Raw genomic sequence first — 19,364 nt, forward strand, 5'->3', positions numbered from 1 at the left:
ATTGCTGTTCAGGGAGACCTAATATTGTCATTTATTTATCAAATTCCAGACCGCGTGTGTTTTCTGCAGATACTACAGGCACTGTTGACATGCATACAGCTAAAATAATGTCCCTTTAGTCATATGCACAAGATTGTGTGTAACAAACGCTTTGATCTATAAATATTCACCACATTCAAAAATTAACAAACAAACAATAAAAACAAAAATATAATATGTCCTTTTGATTAAAAAAAAAAAAAAAGTTGCATTGATATAATGAGATAAGTAATAACTACCAGCCTTCAAACCCTGGGAAAACAGGCAAGATATTATATGTTTATATCTTCCAAGTTCACACCATGAGACTCAGAAATCCTGATAACAGACTTCTCACTCTTGCCCAGTGTCAATGTTACATTCTTTGAGGTCCGCTGCAGCTTATTTAGTGAAAATGTATTTTTTTATTCTGTCCAGTGTTACTGACTGACACCTTGCTAACTGTAAACCCATCCTTACCCTCAAATCTCTTTCATTTTGCCTTGTTTTCACTTAATATTGCAAACTATACAACAACCATGACATGTCTATGTGCAGACAAAAAATCAATACAAAACAAAATAAATAGACTGCATACTAGAATTCTCTTATTTGATAAAAATTACAACAAGTCTGGAGCCGATGTGTTAAGACATAAATTAAGAAATCCTAACTACCTATCTATGTCACTACTAACAAAGGCGTCCCTTTAGAGTTACCTAACTATCTACACACAGTATCTGAAAGGGTCTGATCTGCAGCACAGACACCCTGAACTTAATAGAGAGCTGAACTGAATACTAAAGTTTGAAGGAGATCACAGCAGGTATTTTTCAGATACCTAAGAGTCGTTACTGTTAAATCTACATGGAGGTGGCTGCTTTTCTTTTGTTTTCTGCTATAAGTCCAGTATCTGTTTGACCATTTATGTATTTTTTAATTTTCTTATGGTCAGGTTATGGCTAAGATGTAAAAGCTATAATGGCCAGCTCAAATTTGTAGCATATTCATTTAATAGAAAAGCATTTTTCTCTTTCTCACTTGTCTGTCTTTGTTTTATATAATCATAGCCATCTATGGAAGCCCCTTTTTACCTCAGAGTAAAAAATAAAAAAGATAACTGTGACATTTTAAAATAAGAAATAAAGTCACACTGTGAGATATAAAGTCACAATTATGAGTTATAAGGGCAGATTTACAATCAGCTTGCGCCAGCGCAAACCCTCATTTGGAGTTAAAAAACCAACTGTCAGGATTTACTAAAGACAAGCAGTGAGAAATTAGCGCTGAAAAGGCATGGGCGCAGTTATTTTTGCGATTCACCTTATTTAATATGCATTTGTAGGAGTTTCTCTTTTAATCTGTAAAATTATCGAAGGTAAGTATTTAAAAGAACCACTCAACGCGATTTACTAGCGTTGAAAGTTCACTGGAATTTGCTCCATTATTTAAAGCACAAAAAAGCATGTTTTATAGCAGGCAGTAATTTGCATTTTCATCATGGAAATGAAATATGTCTGTGTTCTTTAATGTGCATCTTATCAGTAAATAACCTGCATAATTTTTCTCTACCATCTGCACTTTTATTAAAGTGCTCTCTAACGCTAATTTGCCCTGTTTAGTAAATCTGGCCCATAAAGTGTTACTGCACGATAGAAAGACATTGTGTCAAATTTAAAGTTACAAAGTTACAATTAGTGGAAACAAACTCGCAACTGCGAGATGTAACGTTGCAATTGCGAGGTATATAGTCAAACCTTGAGACATAGTCACATTTTGAGATATAAGACCACAAATGTGAGTTATAAAACTGCAATTGTAAAAAAAAAAAAAAAACCTGTTCGTGAGACGTAAAGTGACAATATATGAAGTCATTCATCGCGATTGCGAAAAACAAACTTTAATTTGTGACATATACAGTCACAATATTAAGAAAGAAAGTTGCAGTTGTGAGGTATAGTCACATTGTGATATAAAGTCACAATTACGATAATCAAAATTGCGGTAGTGACATAAAATTGCTATTACCTTTTTTTTTCTTTACTGGGGTGGAAATGGGCTTCCATAATCATCCTCTCTGCCTAATTATGTATAACAAAAAGCATTGTTCTCTATTTATCTGAAGAATAGCGATCACTTTTAAAATTTAAACACAGAGATATTCTATAATACCTTGATCCTGTTCAACTCTCAATTTCTTAAAACATTATATCATTTTAGGAGTGAGAGAGAGAGAAAGTTTCTCAGTGCTTCGAGGGTTTGATGGCTTGTGCGAGCACAGATGATGCATTCTAGCCTGATCGTGGATCCTCTGTGCAATACCCGATGGCCTTTGATTGCCATCAACATGCAAATTTCTCCTAAACACATGGCTTTTGATTGATTGAGAGAGAGCTTGAGATGGCCGTCATAATTTTGCCACAACAAGCCTGATATACTTCACCGATATACAGTACTTGTATTTCCCAAGGAATGCTGGGAAATGCCATTTTCTTTTCTCCTGAACTTAAAACTGAAGTCTTTACTGACTGCTTGCTTGGTTTAAATAGTACTATAAGAGTACTGCACCAGTCTTTCTCCATCTTGCATGCTAATTCATCTGTTCATTTCAAATCAATAAATCACATTAACTAGCTTCAAGTTACTGTATGTGTGACAGCACGGATGTTCTGTTATGTTTACGATTGCGAAAGCTATGTAAGTTAAACCAGTAAAACTGTCCATCTATCACACTCTCCCCTTCTTATTCAGCGTTGGTAAGGCTGTATGGAGGAGGAGGGCCCAGGGCGTTGTCTGAGGGTGTGGGGGTACCCGGCGGGCCGCTGGACGGGGTGGGAGAAGCACCTGGATCCTCAGAATCAGAGTTCTCCTGAGAAAGGTCATCCACCAGAGCCCTGCGGCCAGCACGCATGGAGATAGGGAGCGGAGCTCGCCTGAGACACAAACACAGATATAGAGAATTAACTGCAATTCATGCACAAAATATAATATACATATACAGTGTCCCCAAACCATTATATATGAATTCGACACAAAATATCAAAGCAAGTTTTGACTTTTCTAGACATCTTCACACATAGCTGTTAAGATCAGAAGTGATTTGACAATATAAAAAAAAAAAAACACACATAAACCAAACAACATTTTGCTTTAAAACAATTGTGCTATAAACAAAAACAAAAGTTTTTACTGTTTAATAACATTTTTGTCAAGTGTTTTGTTTTAACATTTAACCAGTGTTCTCGAACTCAATTCCTGGAGGGCCACAGCTCTGCACCTGCTTGGAAGTTTCTAGTGATCCTGAAGAGCTTGATTAACTGGATCAGGTGTGTTTGATTAGGGTTGGAGCTAAACTGTGCAGAGCTGTGGCCCTCCAGGAATTGAGTTTGAGCCAAATGCAATATAAACACACACACAAAAAAACAGCCAAAATAGCCTATAGCTTTAAGATGTTTTGTCCAATAAACAAAACAAGCAAACAAAAAACACAAGCCAAAATACAGTGTAATAACGTTTTTGTCAGATGTTTTGCTTTAACACATTTTGTCTAATAAACACAAGAAAAAAAAGCCAAAACAGTGTAATAACTTTTTTTTGTCATATATTTTGCCCTAAAACATTTTGTCCTATAAACAAAACAAAACAAATCAATACAAAACAACTTGTTTTGATATTTTGTTGCCCAATTAAGTGTAAAAAAATACTTTTTGGGTTCACTGTTTACAAACTGGAAGAAAGAAAGGAAAAAAGAGAGGACGCTGAAAGAGTGAAACTAAGTCCATGATTGGTGGAAGAGAGAAGCTGTGATTCATCACCATCTATAATCACGAAGTGACCCACAATTCAATGTAGACTACACCATCTTTATATGCTATTGAAAAAAATCAGTTACAAAGGACTAAAAAGGGCACCTCTACACCCCTTTACAGTCTCAACAGGGCACCTCTACACCACTAGAATCAAAATGAGAAAGGATAATTGCTCAGAGAGGAACATAAAACACACAATGGTCACACACGAAAACCTACTGTTCTGACTTCTGCCGTTCTGTGATGCTGAGTGGGTGTAGGAGACAGACAGACAAATATGGATGGACACACAATCAGACACATTAGATGAGGCAATGAGTGAATGAAACATGTACATACAGTGAAGAAATGGTTTGATGACATGCACATATACAGTATTTATATATGAACAGAATGACTAGATCTTCCACTGGTCCTATAAGCACAAAATGTGGCAAGTTTCCTATTTTGTTCTGTTCTGTGATATTTGATACATATTGTAAAAATAAGTATCTTGTCATGGTCTGGGCTGCTTGTTGCTTTTTAGCTGTCTGGCTTTGAATTTTATACTTAAAATAGCACTGTCATAACCATCCTAATCTTTACCTGAGTTGAGAGCGGAGAGTGTTGAGCTCACGGTTCATGATCTGCATGCTGTCGCTCATTTCCTCCAGCTCTCGCTGTAGCTTCCTGCGCTGAGCGTTGGAGCGAGAGTTCTCTTCCTCCACCTCCTCTAACTGCCTCTTCAGCTGACGGAGACGTCCCATAGACTTATCCAACTACAAAAAGAGAGATTTTAGAACTGTACAATTTCATGTGTACTATGCTATCCATAACCCTATGCATCCTGCAAATCATGTGATGAGTTTTCAGAAGTTAATGAAGGCTGGCAAGGTAGCATTAGCTACTTAAGTTATGTAATATAAGCTGTTGTGGAGTTTAGCAATTATGTTTCTGACAAGAAAATGCATTTAAAAGAAGAAATACAGACTGAATGGATAATTAGCAATGCTTTGTGGGATGAGTTTATTTTATCTCAAGCTGATTGATTTGGCTGAGACTTTAGAACCCTTTATTGAAATGTTACATGGAGAATTGCTTTAAAGAAGGTCTAAATCCTACACAGTTCTCCAGAGAGGCACTGATGATTTTTTTTTTTAGGAGTACCTGTTCTCTATACTGATCTGCATGTCTCCTTTCATCTTCCACCTGTATCAGAACTTCTTTCAGTTTCTTCTCTGTTTTCCTCACAAGCTTATTGGCCATGGCTCGCTCCCTAGGAAGAGAGATAAGGGAGAGAAGACACACAAACAGTCACATTGCTGGTTTGATCTCTACAGTGAATTTAGATCCTTAAAAATCTAATTCACACAAAAAAATCTGTCATCATTTTTTGCTTTTTTTAGAAACTGTACGCTCTTGAAGATATGATGAAATTTAATAGTAACCATAGATTTCGAGCATTATTTTTAGTGAATAATCTTAGTTTGTTTGTCACACAAAGCTATCAGATGGCTTTCAAGCACATTAAATATTACACGTAAGTTGTATAGGCCATATTTAAAATAATTTTAATGAAACGTTTCGTCCCGTTTAGATTTCGACCTGAACTATTAATAAAAGAACAGTTCTGACATTCTGCTACTTTTTTTCATGGAATAAGGGTTTTAAAAGACCAATAAAATGACTGCTTTAACTGTACTGACACTATCAGATGAGAACATTATCTCACATTAACATTATCGTTTACCTTCTGCAGAAGTTGAGCTAGATATTGACACTATTATCTTCAGTAAAACTGCTTTACAGTTTAAATCCATGAATAATTTCAAAACTGACTAATCTTACAACATTAGCAATTTTCTTTTCCTGTTTTAATAATGTGAAGTGGCTTTGAAGCAATCTGCATCGTATTAAATGCTATAACAATATGACTTCATTTGAATTGACTTGAATAAGAAACCATACTGTTTTGGAAAGACATCTGTACATTCGACTTCCCCGTTTTTCTTTAGCTCCCCCTCTGTTTTCTTACTGTCTCTCCTGCTCCAGTTGTTCCTCCACAGATTCTATCTTGGCCTCCAGGGCGGCGACACTGAGGCGATGTTTTCCCTTCACAGTCCCCTCCATCTCACTGAGACGAGTTTTCAGCTCTTTATTCTGCCTCTCCAGAGTCTCTCGTGCGCTCTCGCTCTTCTGCGCCAGCGTCCTCTCTCCAGATAACTGGACTGTAAGTGTCTCAACCTAAAAGAAACAGAGAGAAGGGCTCTGTCTCTGTGTATTTGTCTGGTAGTATAGTCTGTGTTTGTGTGTTTCTTTGTCTACCTGCAAGGTACTCTTCCTCTGCCTCTCGGCTAGTAGTTCAGCGTTACTTTGTTCCTCCTCCAACTCTTCCTCCAGTTGAGTGATTCTGGCCTCAAGACGCCGCTTCTCTTCCAACAGTGCAGATCTGCAGGGGAAAGAAGTTTCACAACATGAATCCTATTTACTTTTCTAATAAATAGGTCTGGTGTTCAATAATGTGGACCTATGTATGACAAGGAACATGTATTAAGAAAGTAAGAATGGGGAAATTGTAATTTCATCATCACTGGACCTCAGCACAAGCACAGATACTGACTTTCCAGTTGTACTGTTGATGATTTCATCTGCCAGTTCTTCTCTCTCCTGTTGGGCCTGTCTCCGCTGCCTCTCAGAAACGGACAGCTCCTGAGAGAATGTCATAAGAAGGGCACAAAAAAAAGAATAAGAGACTCAAAGTAGTTAAAACATCTGTGTTACACAGGCAGAGTAACACACCTCTGTCAGCTGTAATAGTTCTGCTTCCAGCGTCTGCAGCCGTTTCTCGCTGTCCTTTGACTGGGCAACAATCTCGTCTCGAGCCAACTTGGTCTCATCAAGTTCACGGATAAGCTCCTTCATCTGAGTCTGGAAAACACAGAGGCACACACTGAATATTCACATCAGGGCTTTTGAGCTGATTTTTTACGACTACTTTGGTTTATTTGAATGAAATCTGTCCTTTTGGTTTACAATAAATATTCCAAACATCACTTCTGATACACAACTAGTTATAATAACTTAACTCACAGCAACCCATTTTTATCATTTATTGTGATTTATCTAATGATCAATTAAATTGACGAACCTGGAGACGTTTCATCTGTCTTAGTGCTTCCTCTCTGCCCCGATTGGCTGCTTCCACCTGAGTCTCCGCCTCCTGCAGCTCTGTCTCCAGTTGTTTTTTGACAGTCAAAGCCTGAGCTCTCTGAGTCTTCTCCTCTTCAAGCATTGTTTCAAGTTCTCGCACCTGAACAAGTGACAGAAGAAACAAATAAAGAGCAGGAGAAAAAAGGCGGTTAATATCAATTCTTTTCAAATATATTCTCATCGCTTCACTTCTGCAGAAGGCAGTTTACCTGTTTGTTGAGTGCTCTCCTCTTTTCTTCTCCTTTCTCCTCTTTAGTGCTGATCTCTCTCTCAAACTGAGCTCTAAGAGCCTGTAGGGTGACTTCCAGTCTGAGGCGAGCGTTCTCAGCTTCTGTCAGCTCATCCTCCAGTTCCTGGGTCTGTTCTTTCAGAGACTGGGCTTCTGTTTCCAAAGTCCGTCGAGAACGTTCTAGCTCATGAACCTGAAGAGGCGTGACAAAGGCAAACAGGCAAAAATAAAGAAACTCGTGATTTTTTTAGAACAGAATAAGCTCTTGTTATGTATACACTATAAATAAATGTTACTAAATATCATATGAGAGTGCATTGGTAAAAAGCAAGCTGTACATTTTTGCCCACGTCATCTTGGGCGTTGACGAGCTGCTCCATCTCCAGGCGGAGCTGCTTATTGGTTCTCTCCAGCTCATCTCTCTGCTCTGTTGCTTCCTGCAATGCCCTTGAGAGGGACAGGAAACGCGTCTCCTTCTCTCGACTCTCTGCTTCTGCGCGGTCCCGTTCCTCCAGCAGCCGAGCACTAACTGCTTTCTCCTCTGCCAAACACTGAAGGTTAAGGGTCAAAGGGTGAGGAACCTCTTGAGCTGCACTTCTCATTTTCAAGGCTTTTTACTTTTGCCCATAGTCAATCCAGCCATCTATCCATCAGCAACCAGCCAATCTCTCCATCCATCCATCTATCCACCATTACATCTATCCATACATACTTCCATTTATCATCCATCCATTCATCCACCAGTCAGTCCATCCATCCACCATTCAATCCATCCATCAGTTCATCCATTTATCATCCATCCATCCACCAGTCACTCTATCTAACATTCGTCCATCCACCTGTCAATCCATCCATCATTCCTTTCATCTCTCCAGCCATCCAAGTTAATCCATTCATGTATCTATTCATCAAGTCAAACCATCCATCCCTCCACCATCCCATAAATTAATCCTTCCATCCACAAGTCAATCACTCCATCATTCCATCCCTCTCTTTATGCATGCATTCATTTAGTCGAACCATCCATCCAACCCTTTGATCCACCAGTCAGACCATCCATGTATTCAGTCAATCCATCCTTCCAATCATCCAATCAATCTAACATCTATCCATCCATCCAACCATCCCTCCCTCTCTCTCAGTGTTTCCTACTGTACCTGATCAAATTTCTTCTGTCGTTTCTCCAGAGCAGTGCAGTTCTGTCTTTCTCTCTGCAAAGCAATTGTCATGTCCTCTATCTCTTCTCTCAGCCGTTCTTTCTGTCTCTCTATGCGTTCTTTCTCTTCTTCTTTGGCTCTCTCTCTCTGTATGGCGTTCTCCAGCTCTCTCTGCATCTTCCTCCTGGCCTCCTCCCCGACCTCCACCGCTGTATTCACTTCCTCTGTCTGCCTCTTTAGATCAGACAGCTGCATGGACACATAAGCATACAGTAATATCATAAAACAGAGGAAAGATACAACAACAGGTTTTTAGATGAGTGAAACATGGATGTGTACTTGTTGTGTGTGGTTCTGAATCTGGCGTGTAAGTTCTCTGGTCTTCTCCTCCTCCTCCTCTAGTCTCTCCATCAATCCAGCTTTTTCTTCCTCTAGAGCACGCACACGTGAGCCCAGTGCCAACTTCTGCCGTGTCTCTTCCTGCAGTAGATCCTAAAAAATAGCACACACACACACACATACATTAAGCATGCTTAAGAAGCCATCATATTCACAGTCAGAGAGACATCACAGTCTCTAAGATCTGCTTTAAAATTTAAAAACAATCAGAGGATTTCATTTCCTATTCATCCATCCAACCATCATACAATGTGTTTCTTCAGTTTTTCTTCAAAAGCAGTTGAATTAAATGGTTAGTTCACCCAAAAATGAAAATTAGCCCAAAAATGACTCACCTTGAAGTCATCCTAGGTGTATATGACTTTCTTCTTTCATACGAATCCAGTCAGAGTTATTTCAAAAATGGTCATTGATCTTTAGATTAAAGTGATTATTACGTTTTGAATATGGAAATATTTCTTACAAAAATGCATTTATTCGCTACAGGAGGCCTTTGTTCACCCCCCAGAGCCATGTGAGAAAGTAATGCTTTTTTTTTAAATGTATGTGCTTTCTATTAAACTTCTCATGGACCGATGCAGAGCAACACCCACTGAGTGGCATCAAACAGCTTGAAAGATCAAAGACATTTTTTAAAATAACTCTGACTGAATTCGTCTGAAAGAAGAAAGTCATATACACCTAGGATGACTTCAGGGTGAGTAATTTATGGCTTAATTTTCATTTTTGGCTGAACTAAACCTTTAAGTCCTATTAGCCTATTAATATGTAGCGGAAGAGTGCAAAAACACAGTTAAAACACAGACACAAGTTACCTGCACATCATGTAGTTGGCTCTCCAGACTGCTGACCTCCTTACTTAGGCGGTGAGATTTGGACTCAGATGAGAATAGGGAACTGGACAGAGACTCGAGCTCCGACTGAGAGGGAGAGAATTCAGTGTTTGGATGTTTTTAAAACTGGTTTGATTTATTGGTTAGTTTGTAACATTGTGGTTGGTAAACAAGCCAATTACCAGCTTGGACCAGCTAATGACCAGTTTGGACCAATTAGAAACCAGATACCATGTAACAAAACTGCTACCAGCTTAAACTAGATTTTCCAGAATGGGAAGGATTTCTGTGGGCAAAACGTTTTTGCCATTGTCTACTGTCAATAGTGTAGCAATGTACTGTATGAAGCATAGCTCTCAGAGAACTCACTTTCAAACCAAGTTGTTTTCCATTGTTCAACGCAGCTAATTCACTTAACCAACTTGCATAGAATCCAACTGAAACAGATTTCTGGATTTTAACTGTAAAAATTGGCCCAAAACACAAGCTGAGTTTATCAGGTGCTGTTCCCAGGTGCCCACCAGAAATCAGTAAAAAAAAAAATGTTTATTTTCCATAAACCAAGATTTTGAACTCTGATGTAAAATAGTTTTGGGTCCACACTGTGAAATTAGTGGCCCTAGTTGAAAGGCTCATTTCTACCTGGAGTTTACTGAGTCGCTCCTCTCGCTCCTCTCTTTCTCTCTCAGCCTGTGCGAGGCGTGCGTTGAGTTCCTGTAACTGTCCCTCTGCTCGCTTTCTGCCCCTCTCGCTCTCCATCTTCCCTCCCTGTAAAGTCTTTAGCTCAGCGCTCAGGTTCATCCGCTCCTCCTCCAGAATGGCCTTCGCCTTCTCCAGAGACTGACGGGACTGTGAACATACACGCACATCAAAGGTTGGCAACTTAGAAATACAAACCTGACTTCCCAGTGTAACAACAGCTTGTAAACATGTTGCATTTGACGTAAATGCAAAGAGACGCACTCTTTTGGCGTTGTCCAGCTGCTCCTGTAGGGAGTCTATAGCAGCAGTGTGTTTGATGCGGAGCTCTGACAGCTGGGCTTCGTGACGACGGGTCTCCTCCTCCAAACATCTCTGAAGCTCTCCTAATTCAGCCTCACGGCGAGACCTAAACAAACACACATGCTTCAAATCAGGATAAATAAAGCTGTCCAAAATGCCTGCATTTAAATAAAGTCTACCTTTCTGATAATTGTTTAAATGTGCACTTGAAGTGTACTTCAAATCTTAATATATATATATATATATATTTTTTTTTTTTTTTTTATTTATTGTACTTGTAGGTAATATAATATTAAATAAATAAAAGGCCACTTAAGTGTGTATCATGAAACTCTACTGTCTTTAAGAACACTTAAGTACACATTTAAAAAGTGCACAATTAGAGGTTTTAAAGTACAAATCGTCGTTTTAATCTTTTGTTGTGTTTTAAAGTACACTTATGTTACGTACTAAAGCACATGTAAAGTACTTAGTAGTGTGCTGAGTAAAGTAACATCTTCATTAAAAATGTGATGAAAGTATATTGTAGTTTACCATAAATGCTTGTCACTACATTTGGCAGTACACTATTTTAAACCACACAATTAAAGTGATTATGAAATAATATATGAAAATATCAATTACATATGAAAGTGTACTTAAGTCCTGTTAAAGTGGCTCAAAACAGCATACTGAAGTTACACTCAAACTGAAAAAAATTATATTATACAGTGTGATATTTTTAATAGATTTGTATAAATTGAAACTATCATACATTATTATTTATTTGCATAATTATTTATTTATTACAAAGTTTTAAAGTATATTAAGTATTCGTATTTCTTTTTTTACAAGGGTTTAAGCGTTTTCTCATTTGTTTGTGACAATTTAATATCAATATTTGTCTTTTAGTTCGACAGTTTATGCAGTATGTAAAGATTTTCAGTAAATGGTATTTAAAATAGCACACAAAAACACACACACACACACACACACAGACACACACACACCTGAGCTCTTGCTGAGCAGCTGTAGTGTCCAATGTATCTTCTAGTTCAGTCCTCAACGCTTCTAACTCCTCTCCCAGATCTCTCCTCTGTTTCTCAGCTCTCTCCCTCATTCCTTTTTCATTGTCCACCTCCTCTTTGAGCTCAGAGACCTGAGACATGGCCTCTCTCAGGGCTCTCTGAGCCTCTGCACGACGTGCCCCCTCTTCTTCCAGCCTGAGGGAGAGTAAATGTAAGAGATGTCATAGTTAAGGAGTATTACTTCTTAAAGTGGCTGTGCTACAAGGAATCGCTCTAAGATAGACTTATGTCTGTGCAAGTACCGTGTCTGTAGTGTGGTGATCTCTTTCTCTCTCTGGCTCAGGCTGCCTCTCAGCTCAGTGACGAGTAAGCTCAGGTCAGACAGCTGCTCTTGGGCCTCCACTGCCTCTCCTTCCATCCGCCTCTTCCACTTCTCCTGTTCCAGACGGCCCTGCTCTTCCCTCTTCAGACGCTCTGAGGGAAAGGGAAAGACATTTCTGTACCTGTTTGTGTTTTTATAAAAGAATAGTCCACCCCAAAATAAAAAAAAAAAAGTTATTTATTTACCATTATGATATTCCAACCCCAACAATCCCAGTAACAGGAAGACAAAAGGAAATGTTTTAAAGAATCTTGATGCTGTCCTTTTGCATACTACGGTGTTTATATTGAGCATGTAAGACGAGGTTCAAAAAGGTTCGCCATAAAAGCAGTTCATGTGATTTGTTTTTTGTTCTCCACTATATATATATATATATATATATAAAATGATCCCAAAGTGATGTAAATAATGAATTCCATAATTGTGTTTCTGCCAAATGTAATAAATGCAGTCTTGAAATCTCCAAAACAAAGAGCAAATTAGATCTAATGAATCATCAACAAAGTATTTAAAAGCATAATTAACACAAGGACTGTTACCTTCTAAATCAGCGATGACAGCTTCCTGTTTGTTTTTCAGCTTGTTAAGACTCTTCACCTTCTCCTCTTCTTCTGTGAGTTGATCTGCCACTTCGTTCAGTCTCTCTTCCAGATGTTTTTTCTCCTGAGAATGGGAAAGACAAATTCTTGAACCGCTGTACCATTCTAGCTTCATTCAAACAACAGTCCTCTTCTCTTTACCTACCTTGCTTAATCTGTCTCTCTGCTCTCCCACAGTCAGCGTCTCGGCCTCCAGACTCTTCACTTTGCTCTCCAGGGTGACTTTCTCCAGCTGGAGGCGCTGACGTGTACCCTCTTCCTCCTCGAGCTGTTCCTCCAGATCCTGAGAGAAAGAGACGGTGATGTTGACAGAATAGTGGACATCAGACGCAGCCAGAAACACCCATCCTCCTCACCTGCACATGTTGCTGCATTCGCTTCTTCTCATTGGTCAGCTGAAGGGCCCTCTCCTCTTCCTCCTCCAATCGGCTCTCAAGCTCCCCCAAGACATCTTCAAGCTCCTGTTTGCGACTGGCCAGCCGCGCTCTCATTTCCTCTGCCTCTGCGAATAACTCGGCCTCCGCCTGCAGCTGGTCAGTCAGCACTGACTTCTCCTCCATCAGCTTTCAAAGAGGACATCAAGATGAATGTGGAAATCAAACAAATAAACACTTTCTTGTTTTGGATTCCTAATATGCTCAACAAAAATGAGTGAAACAAGGAAATAAAGTTACCTGTTGGTTTTTTCTGTCCAGTTCAGAGAAGTCATGCTCTAATTTACTCAGATTGTCTTTGGCTTTCTGAAGCTGTGCTTCCCGAGCTTGAATCTCTTCATCCTGGCGGGTCACCTGCAGCAAGGGCTTCACCTGGATAAGAGGTCAAAGGTCACAAAGCAAATAAACACAAAAAGACACCCATTCCAAATCTCATTTTCCAAAATGTGGAAATCTGCAAGGGTTAAGTGATATACTTTATTCAGCAAATATCAATAAATGTTGATACTTTTTATACTTTATTTTATAATAATTAATATTATGTTATTTTTCCCCTGTATTTTTATAGTAATGATAATTATTTAATAATAATCATTTGTTAATTGTTACAAAAAAATACATCAAATAAACAATGTTATTTTAAACTTTCAATTTATCAAAGAATCATGAAAAAAAGTATCACAGTTTCCACAGAAATATTAAACAAAACAATCATCTTCAAGTGTGATAATATGACATGTTTCTTGCGCATAAAATCAGTATATTAAAATGATTTCTAATAGATCATGATAGTGTAGACAGAAGTAATAGCTGCTGAAAATTTGCTTTCATATCAGCTTTAATCCCAAAATAAATTGCACTTTGAAATATATAGTAAATAGAAAACAGTTACTTTAAATTATAATAATATTTCACACTATGACAGTTTTTACTGTGTTTGATCAAATGAATGCAGCCTTGGACTTGCATCAAAAACCTTAAAAAATGTCAAACCTTTGAATTTGTAAGTATGCAGTAAAAGAGTATATTACTACTTCATTTAACAAAAAATTATATACTATTTGTGTTTGCATGTTAGCCTTAACTACATTTGAACTAAATGCATTACCTTAAAGTTCAATTAACCCTACTTAATTTTTTATATAAAATGATTATGTAGTGAGGTGTGTTACCTTGGTGAAGAGTCTCCACCACTGCCAGTTTCTGAGCTTCAGGTACGCAGCACAGTTCCTCTGCATCACACGCAGAGCGCTGAGCTGCTGCTGTTTCTTATGGAAAGCCCTGAAAGAACAGGTCAGTTAATGTGCATACATACACACACACACACACACACACACACACACTCACACACACAGATGATTACCTCCTGGCAAGATATCCACGGGCCACGCTCTGGAAGTGGATGATAGTGTCAGTGATCTTCAAGTCTCGTTCTTCCTCCAGATGAGCCAAAACTCCAGCCCGGAAGAACACCTTACTCTGTCCCACCCGGAAAAGGTTCTTGTCCAGCTCCAAAGCACTGATCTGTAAGTCAAGTAACAACACATAATCAACAACCTGTACTGACTAAACTCCAGAATACCAATCAGAGTTCTGAATAAAACACTTAAACACCACTCATCCTAAAGCATGTGTGCTGTTCACGTTTATTGATCAGAAACACTTGTGTATAATATCCTCTATCAAATCAATGTTGTGAACTCAATAGGTTTAAGTTTAAATAGAATCACTTACCATTAGCTCACACGCCTGTTTGCCATCCATAAAGGTTCGAGGAATAGCATTTGGAGTTAAGATCTCATACCTGAGACAGAAGACAATATAAGATTTTTTATTTATGCAAGCTATACCTATATACACACACGTTTTGTCTGATTTAGCTCACTTCTGTTTACAGGTTTTTCCTTAAAATATGGTTAGGTAGAATACACACACCTCTGTCTGAACTCCTGGAATGGGATGCGGTTCGGGAAGCCCTGTCTGCAGATCCTGATTCCCTCCAGCACCCCATTACACCTTAACTGATCCAGAACCAAATGAGGACTCAACTTCCCTGCCTGTGACAATTTCAAGAACAAAAAATTAGGGATGCTACGATATTAAATGATTAAAAGTTTACAGTGTAAATAAATCAAAAATAAACCACTAAAGATTGAATTAAAATATATATTTGAAATGTTGCACAATGTAAAATGAGATTTGCTTTTACAATGACAGCAATGGCAGAGTGTCAGATGACAGCAAATATAATCAAAATGAGCATGCATAACATTTAGTTTTAAAGCAAAAAAGTTTTTTTTCCTCCTGCTGTACATATGTTAGACCCCTAACTATATGTGTAACTCTCAAAAAGAACTTTAAAAAATGTAAATGTTAAGATGCTAAAGGGTTAGTTTACCCAAATATTTAAATTATGTCATTAATGACTCACCCTCATGTCGTTCCAAACCCATGAGACCTCCATTCATCTTCGGAACTCAGTTTAAGATATTTTAGATTTAGTCCGAGAGCTCTCAGTCCCTCCATTGAAACTGTGTGTACGGTATACTGTCCATGTCCAGAAAGGTAAGAAAAACATCATCAAAGTAGTCCATGTGACATCAGAGGGTCAGCTAGAATTTTTTGAAGCATCGAAAATACATTTTGGTCTAAAAATAGCAAAAACTACAACTTTATTCAGCATTGTCTTCTCTTCAGTGTCTGTTGTGAGAGAGAGTTCAAAACAAAGCAGTTTGTGATATCCAGTTTGCGAACGAATCACTCGATGTAACTGGATCTTTTTGAACCTGTTCACCAAATCAAACTGAATCGTTTTAAACGGTTTGTAACGATATCAACCTTCATATTCATCCGGAAGAAGGAGGCGGGAACCGGCGGACAATCAAAAACATTTTAATAACAAAATAAACACAAAAACAGCGCACCAGCCCCTCACGGACGACTGGTGCGCGCAAATAAAACCCAAAACACAACTAAAAGCCCAGGCCTGGTCCTCTCTCGTCCTTCACTGTCGTCGCTCCAGTTTTATATCCTTCCATCTCCTCCATGGGCCTTGAGACCGGTGGGTCGAACAGGTGTAGTTCATCTCCAATCACTCCACCGGCCTCGCTCCCATGTCCCTCGGCCCCACCCCCCTCGTCACATACCCCTACGCCCCTCGCAGGCCGGGGGGTACTCCCGAGACTGCGCTCTACTCCCCCCCCCCCCCCCCCTCCCTCCGGGGGGGCCGCTCACGGGGACCTGCGGGAACCTGGGGGTAGGACAGACGAGGCGAGAGAAAAGGAGATGGAAGGAGGAGCGACAGAGACGAGAGAGGGGAGAGAGAAAAAAAAAATAAAAATTCCGGTTCCCAGACGCACCGCTGCTCGGCCCTCCACCAGCTGGGCGATCTCCTCCGCGGTGCCTGGCGGTGGCACTGGACGGCCCTCGGCGGACGGCACGACACTCCTCCGCCGCCCGGTGGACGGCAATGGCTTCTCCGGTTTTGGGCAGCCGGCAGGAGTCCCCCGTTCCCTGCTCCTCCCCGTTCCGGCGGATGGCAGCAGGCTCCGGCCACCTGGCGAACGGCGCCGACTCCTCCGCTCCCTCACGGACGGCAGCCATCTCTCCACATCGTGGGCGGCCGGTAGCGAGCTTGCCCGTCCCCGGCAACTCGCTCCAGCCCACCGCCTCGAGCGTCCATGGCGGCACACTCCTCGCCAGCTCGATGGCACCGCGGATTCACCACAGCGGCGAGGGATCTTCAGCAGCGCGTCCCTCCTTCTCCCGGGTTTCGGCACCACTGTAACGATATCAACCTTCATATTCATCCGGAAGAAGGAGGCGGGAACCGGCGGACAATCAAAAACATTTTAATAACAAAATAAACACAAAAACAGCGCACCAGCCCCTCACGGACGACTGGTGCGCGCAAATAAAACCCAAAACACAACTAAAAGCCCAGGCCTGGTCCTCTCTCGTCCTTCACTGTCGTCGCTCCAGTTTTATATCCTTCCATCTCCTCCGTGGGCCTCGAGACCGGTGGGTCGAACAGGTGTAGTTCATCTCCAATCACTCCCCCGGCCTCGCTCCCATGTCCCTCGGCCCCGCCCCACTCGTCACACGGTTCATGTGTCCAATACGCATTAAGCACAGAATCAGTTCAGAATCAATCACCAAAAGAATCAGTTCGGTTCAGACGCTCTGTGTGTCGGTCTGCTTCACGCTGAATCACACATGCGCAGTTATTATCAGTTCCTCGGTTCTCGAATTGGATGCGTCCAACAGAAATGGTTCTTGACTGGAGAACGAGTCCATCTTTCGTTTGTTATCTGGCTCGGCTCGGTGTTCATCTTCAGTTCTCTCTTCACAGCAGTTCAGTCAGTGTACTGTTTGAGTACATGAATTACTCCGGGATATTGGTTTGTTTGAACTCAGACGGAGTGTCAGCCACATTAAAAAAGTTAACAGCTTAAGTCATTTGTGAATTAATGCGTATTGGAGACACGAACCGTTTAAAACGATTCAGTTCGATTTGGTGAACTGGTTCAAGAAGATCCGGTTACATCGAATGATTTGTTCGCGAACCGGATATCACTACACTGCAGTGTTTTGAACTCTCACAACAGACACGGAAGAGAAGACATTGCTGAATAAAGTCGTAGTTTTTGCTATTTTTGGACCAAAATGTATTTGTAGTTCTTCAACAAATTCTAACTGACCCTCTGATGTCACATGGACTACTTTGAAGATGTTTTTCTTACCTTTCTGGACATGGACAGTAGGGCTGTCACTTTTAGTTCGAAAATCGATTGCACAATCGATCGGACCAACCAAAAAAAGTTTCGAAAATGAAAATAGGGAATTTTAACCAAATATGTACACTATTAATTTTTTAAAATAATTAAACAATTAAAAAATATAGATGTAACAAAACTCAAAAACAAGCAGAAAAAGAAAATAAAGAATTCCGAAAGTGCAGTATGCGTTGCGAAAGCTAGACAGAAAATACCAGCAATTTTACACGCCTGTAAGACCCAGTGACGTTGAAAGCGACCTCTTATGATGCGTTCATACCAAACGCGAATAGAGCGTCTGGCGCGAATGATTTCAATGTTAAGTCAATGTAAAGACGCGTTTACGTGCGTCTGAAGGTCTCGCGGCACGGTAGACGCGAATTCGCCTCATTCGCGCATCTAGTTACAGGAGATTCTGTGTTAAGAAAAGGACCATTGCAATTTGACAGCGATACCCCCGCCTTGCGCAGCTGTACCTGAGTGTCCCTGGGACATCAGTGCGGTCGGAGCGTGTCTTCTCAACAGCTGGACATATAGTGAATAAAAAACGCTCTGCTCTGGACCCCGAAAATGTTGATCGACTTGTTTTCCTGTCCAATAAATTTGTAATGGCCCTAGCCTTTAATTATGCCTGCCTAGTGCCGCCTAGCCTAAGTGTCGGTTACGTTCAATAAAAATAATAATTTGGATTTTACAATCGATTCTATGAACACTTATGTCTTAAAAATCGAAAATGATTTTTTCACAAAAGTGACAGCCCTAATGGACAGGAGACCGTACACACAGTTTCAATGGAGGGACAGAAAGCTCTCGGACTAAATCTAAAATATCTTAAACTGTGTTCCGAAGATGAACGGAGATCTCACTTGTTTGGAACATGAGGGTGAGTCATTAATAATATAATTTTAATATTTGGGTGAACTAACCCTTTAAGCTCTTATATTTCAATATTTGGGTGAACTAACCCTTTAAGCTCTTATATTTTAATATTTGGGTGAACTAACCCTTTAAGTTAAAGTAAAGAGAAGTCCCATGGCAACTTTTCAATTTCTATTAAGATTCTTTAATTTTTTTTTGCCTTTTTTTTACCTTTTTCTCATGGTTAGGGATGATGCAGCGCAGGAAGTTGGGGTTGGTGTTGCGGAGAGTGGCCATCAGTTTAGTGAGAGACTCTTTATAGAGCTGTCCCACCGTCCGAAACATGCCCTTCTTTGTCTTGAACCTGCCGGCCCCAAAACTCACCGGTCCACTGCTCTCACCAGATGACACCTGATCCAGACCCACAATCCTCTCCACTGACAAGCACAAAACAGAGATGTTAACATATAAAATGGACATGTGTATGGCATGTTCAGACAGCACTATGACTCTATATTAGAGCTATTAAAACATACAAGAACCAGAAATATTTTTTTTCTGTTTTGGTAAAAGTCTTAGTATGAATGTGTTGTTCTGTGTGTTGTCTTTACATTTCTCCAAACAGAAAAAAATATATTTCTGTATTTAAAGAACATTAAGAATGCTTTATGAA

The 19,364-nt window shown here is 40.0% G+C and overlaps 1 protein-coding gene across 8 annotated transcripts in view; it reads right to left on the reverse strand.

Moving 5' to 3' along the window:
* Nucleotides 1-2,244: 2,244 nt before the first annotated feature.
* The window catches only part of myh14 (myosin, heavy chain 14, non-muscle), a 30,817-nt gene continuing 13,697 nt past the window's right edge, over nucleotides 2,245-19,364 (reverse strand). For 6 of the 8 annotated variants that reach the window (XM_059567442.1, XM_059567439.1, XM_059567438.1 and 3 more), the window contains 27 exons: nucleotides 18,923-19,128; nucleotides 14,994-15,115; nucleotides 14,793-14,862; nucleotides 14,422-14,582; nucleotides 14,231-14,339; nucleotides 13,299-13,430; nucleotides 12,981-13,187; nucleotides 12,770-12,907; nucleotides 12,565-12,688; nucleotides 11,946-12,117; nucleotides 11,626-11,838; nucleotides 10,598-10,742; nucleotides 10,277-10,483; nucleotides 9,617-9,721; nucleotides 8,742-8,894; nucleotides 8,403-8,651; nucleotides 7,584-7,796; nucleotides 7,226-7,438; nucleotides 6,955-7,116; nucleotides 6,606-6,734; nucleotides 6,427-6,515; nucleotides 6,132-6,255; nucleotides 5,842-6,050; nucleotides 4,974-5,082; nucleotides 4,413-4,585; nucleotides 4,047-4,073; nucleotides 2,245-2,951 (listed from right to left, as the gene is read on the reverse strand). In XM_059567442.1, coding sequence (XP_059423425.1) covers nucleotides 2,762-2,951; nucleotides 4,047-4,073; nucleotides 4,413-4,585; nucleotides 4,974-5,082; nucleotides 5,842-6,050; nucleotides 6,132-6,255; nucleotides 6,427-6,515; nucleotides 6,606-6,734; nucleotides 6,955-7,116; nucleotides 7,226-7,438; nucleotides 7,584-7,796; nucleotides 8,403-8,651; nucleotides 8,742-8,894; nucleotides 9,617-9,721; nucleotides 10,277-10,483; nucleotides 10,598-10,742; nucleotides 11,626-11,838; nucleotides 11,946-12,117; nucleotides 12,565-12,688; nucleotides 12,770-12,907; nucleotides 12,981-13,187; nucleotides 13,299-13,430; nucleotides 14,231-14,339; nucleotides 14,422-14,582; nucleotides 14,793-14,862; nucleotides 14,994-15,115; nucleotides 18,923-19,128 — 4,151 coding nt within the window. In that variant the 3' untranslated portion in view covers nucleotides 2,245-2,761. The remainder of the gene's footprint in view (nucleotides 2,952-4,046; nucleotides 4,074-4,412; nucleotides 4,586-4,973; nucleotides 5,083-5,841; nucleotides 6,051-6,131; nucleotides 6,256-6,426; nucleotides 6,516-6,605; nucleotides 6,735-6,954; nucleotides 7,117-7,225; nucleotides 7,439-7,583; nucleotides 7,797-8,402; nucleotides 8,652-8,741; nucleotides 8,895-9,616; nucleotides 9,722-10,276; nucleotides 10,484-10,597; nucleotides 10,743-11,625; nucleotides 11,839-11,945; nucleotides 12,118-12,564; nucleotides 12,689-12,769; nucleotides 12,908-12,980; nucleotides 13,188-13,298; nucleotides 13,431-14,230; nucleotides 14,340-14,421; nucleotides 14,583-14,792; nucleotides 14,863-14,993; nucleotides 15,116-18,922; nucleotides 19,129-19,364) is intronic. The other 2 variants (XM_059567441.1, XM_059567437.1) reach the window with 1 other exon arrangement.

The sequence above is a fragment of the Carassius carassius genome, chromosome 15 (genome assembly GCF_963082965.1).
Source record: "Carassius carassius chromosome 15, fCarCar2.1, whole genome shotgun sequence".
NCBI classification, from domain to species: domain Eukaryota; kingdom Metazoa; phylum Chordata; class Actinopteri; order Cypriniformes; family Cyprinidae; genus Carassius; species Carassius carassius.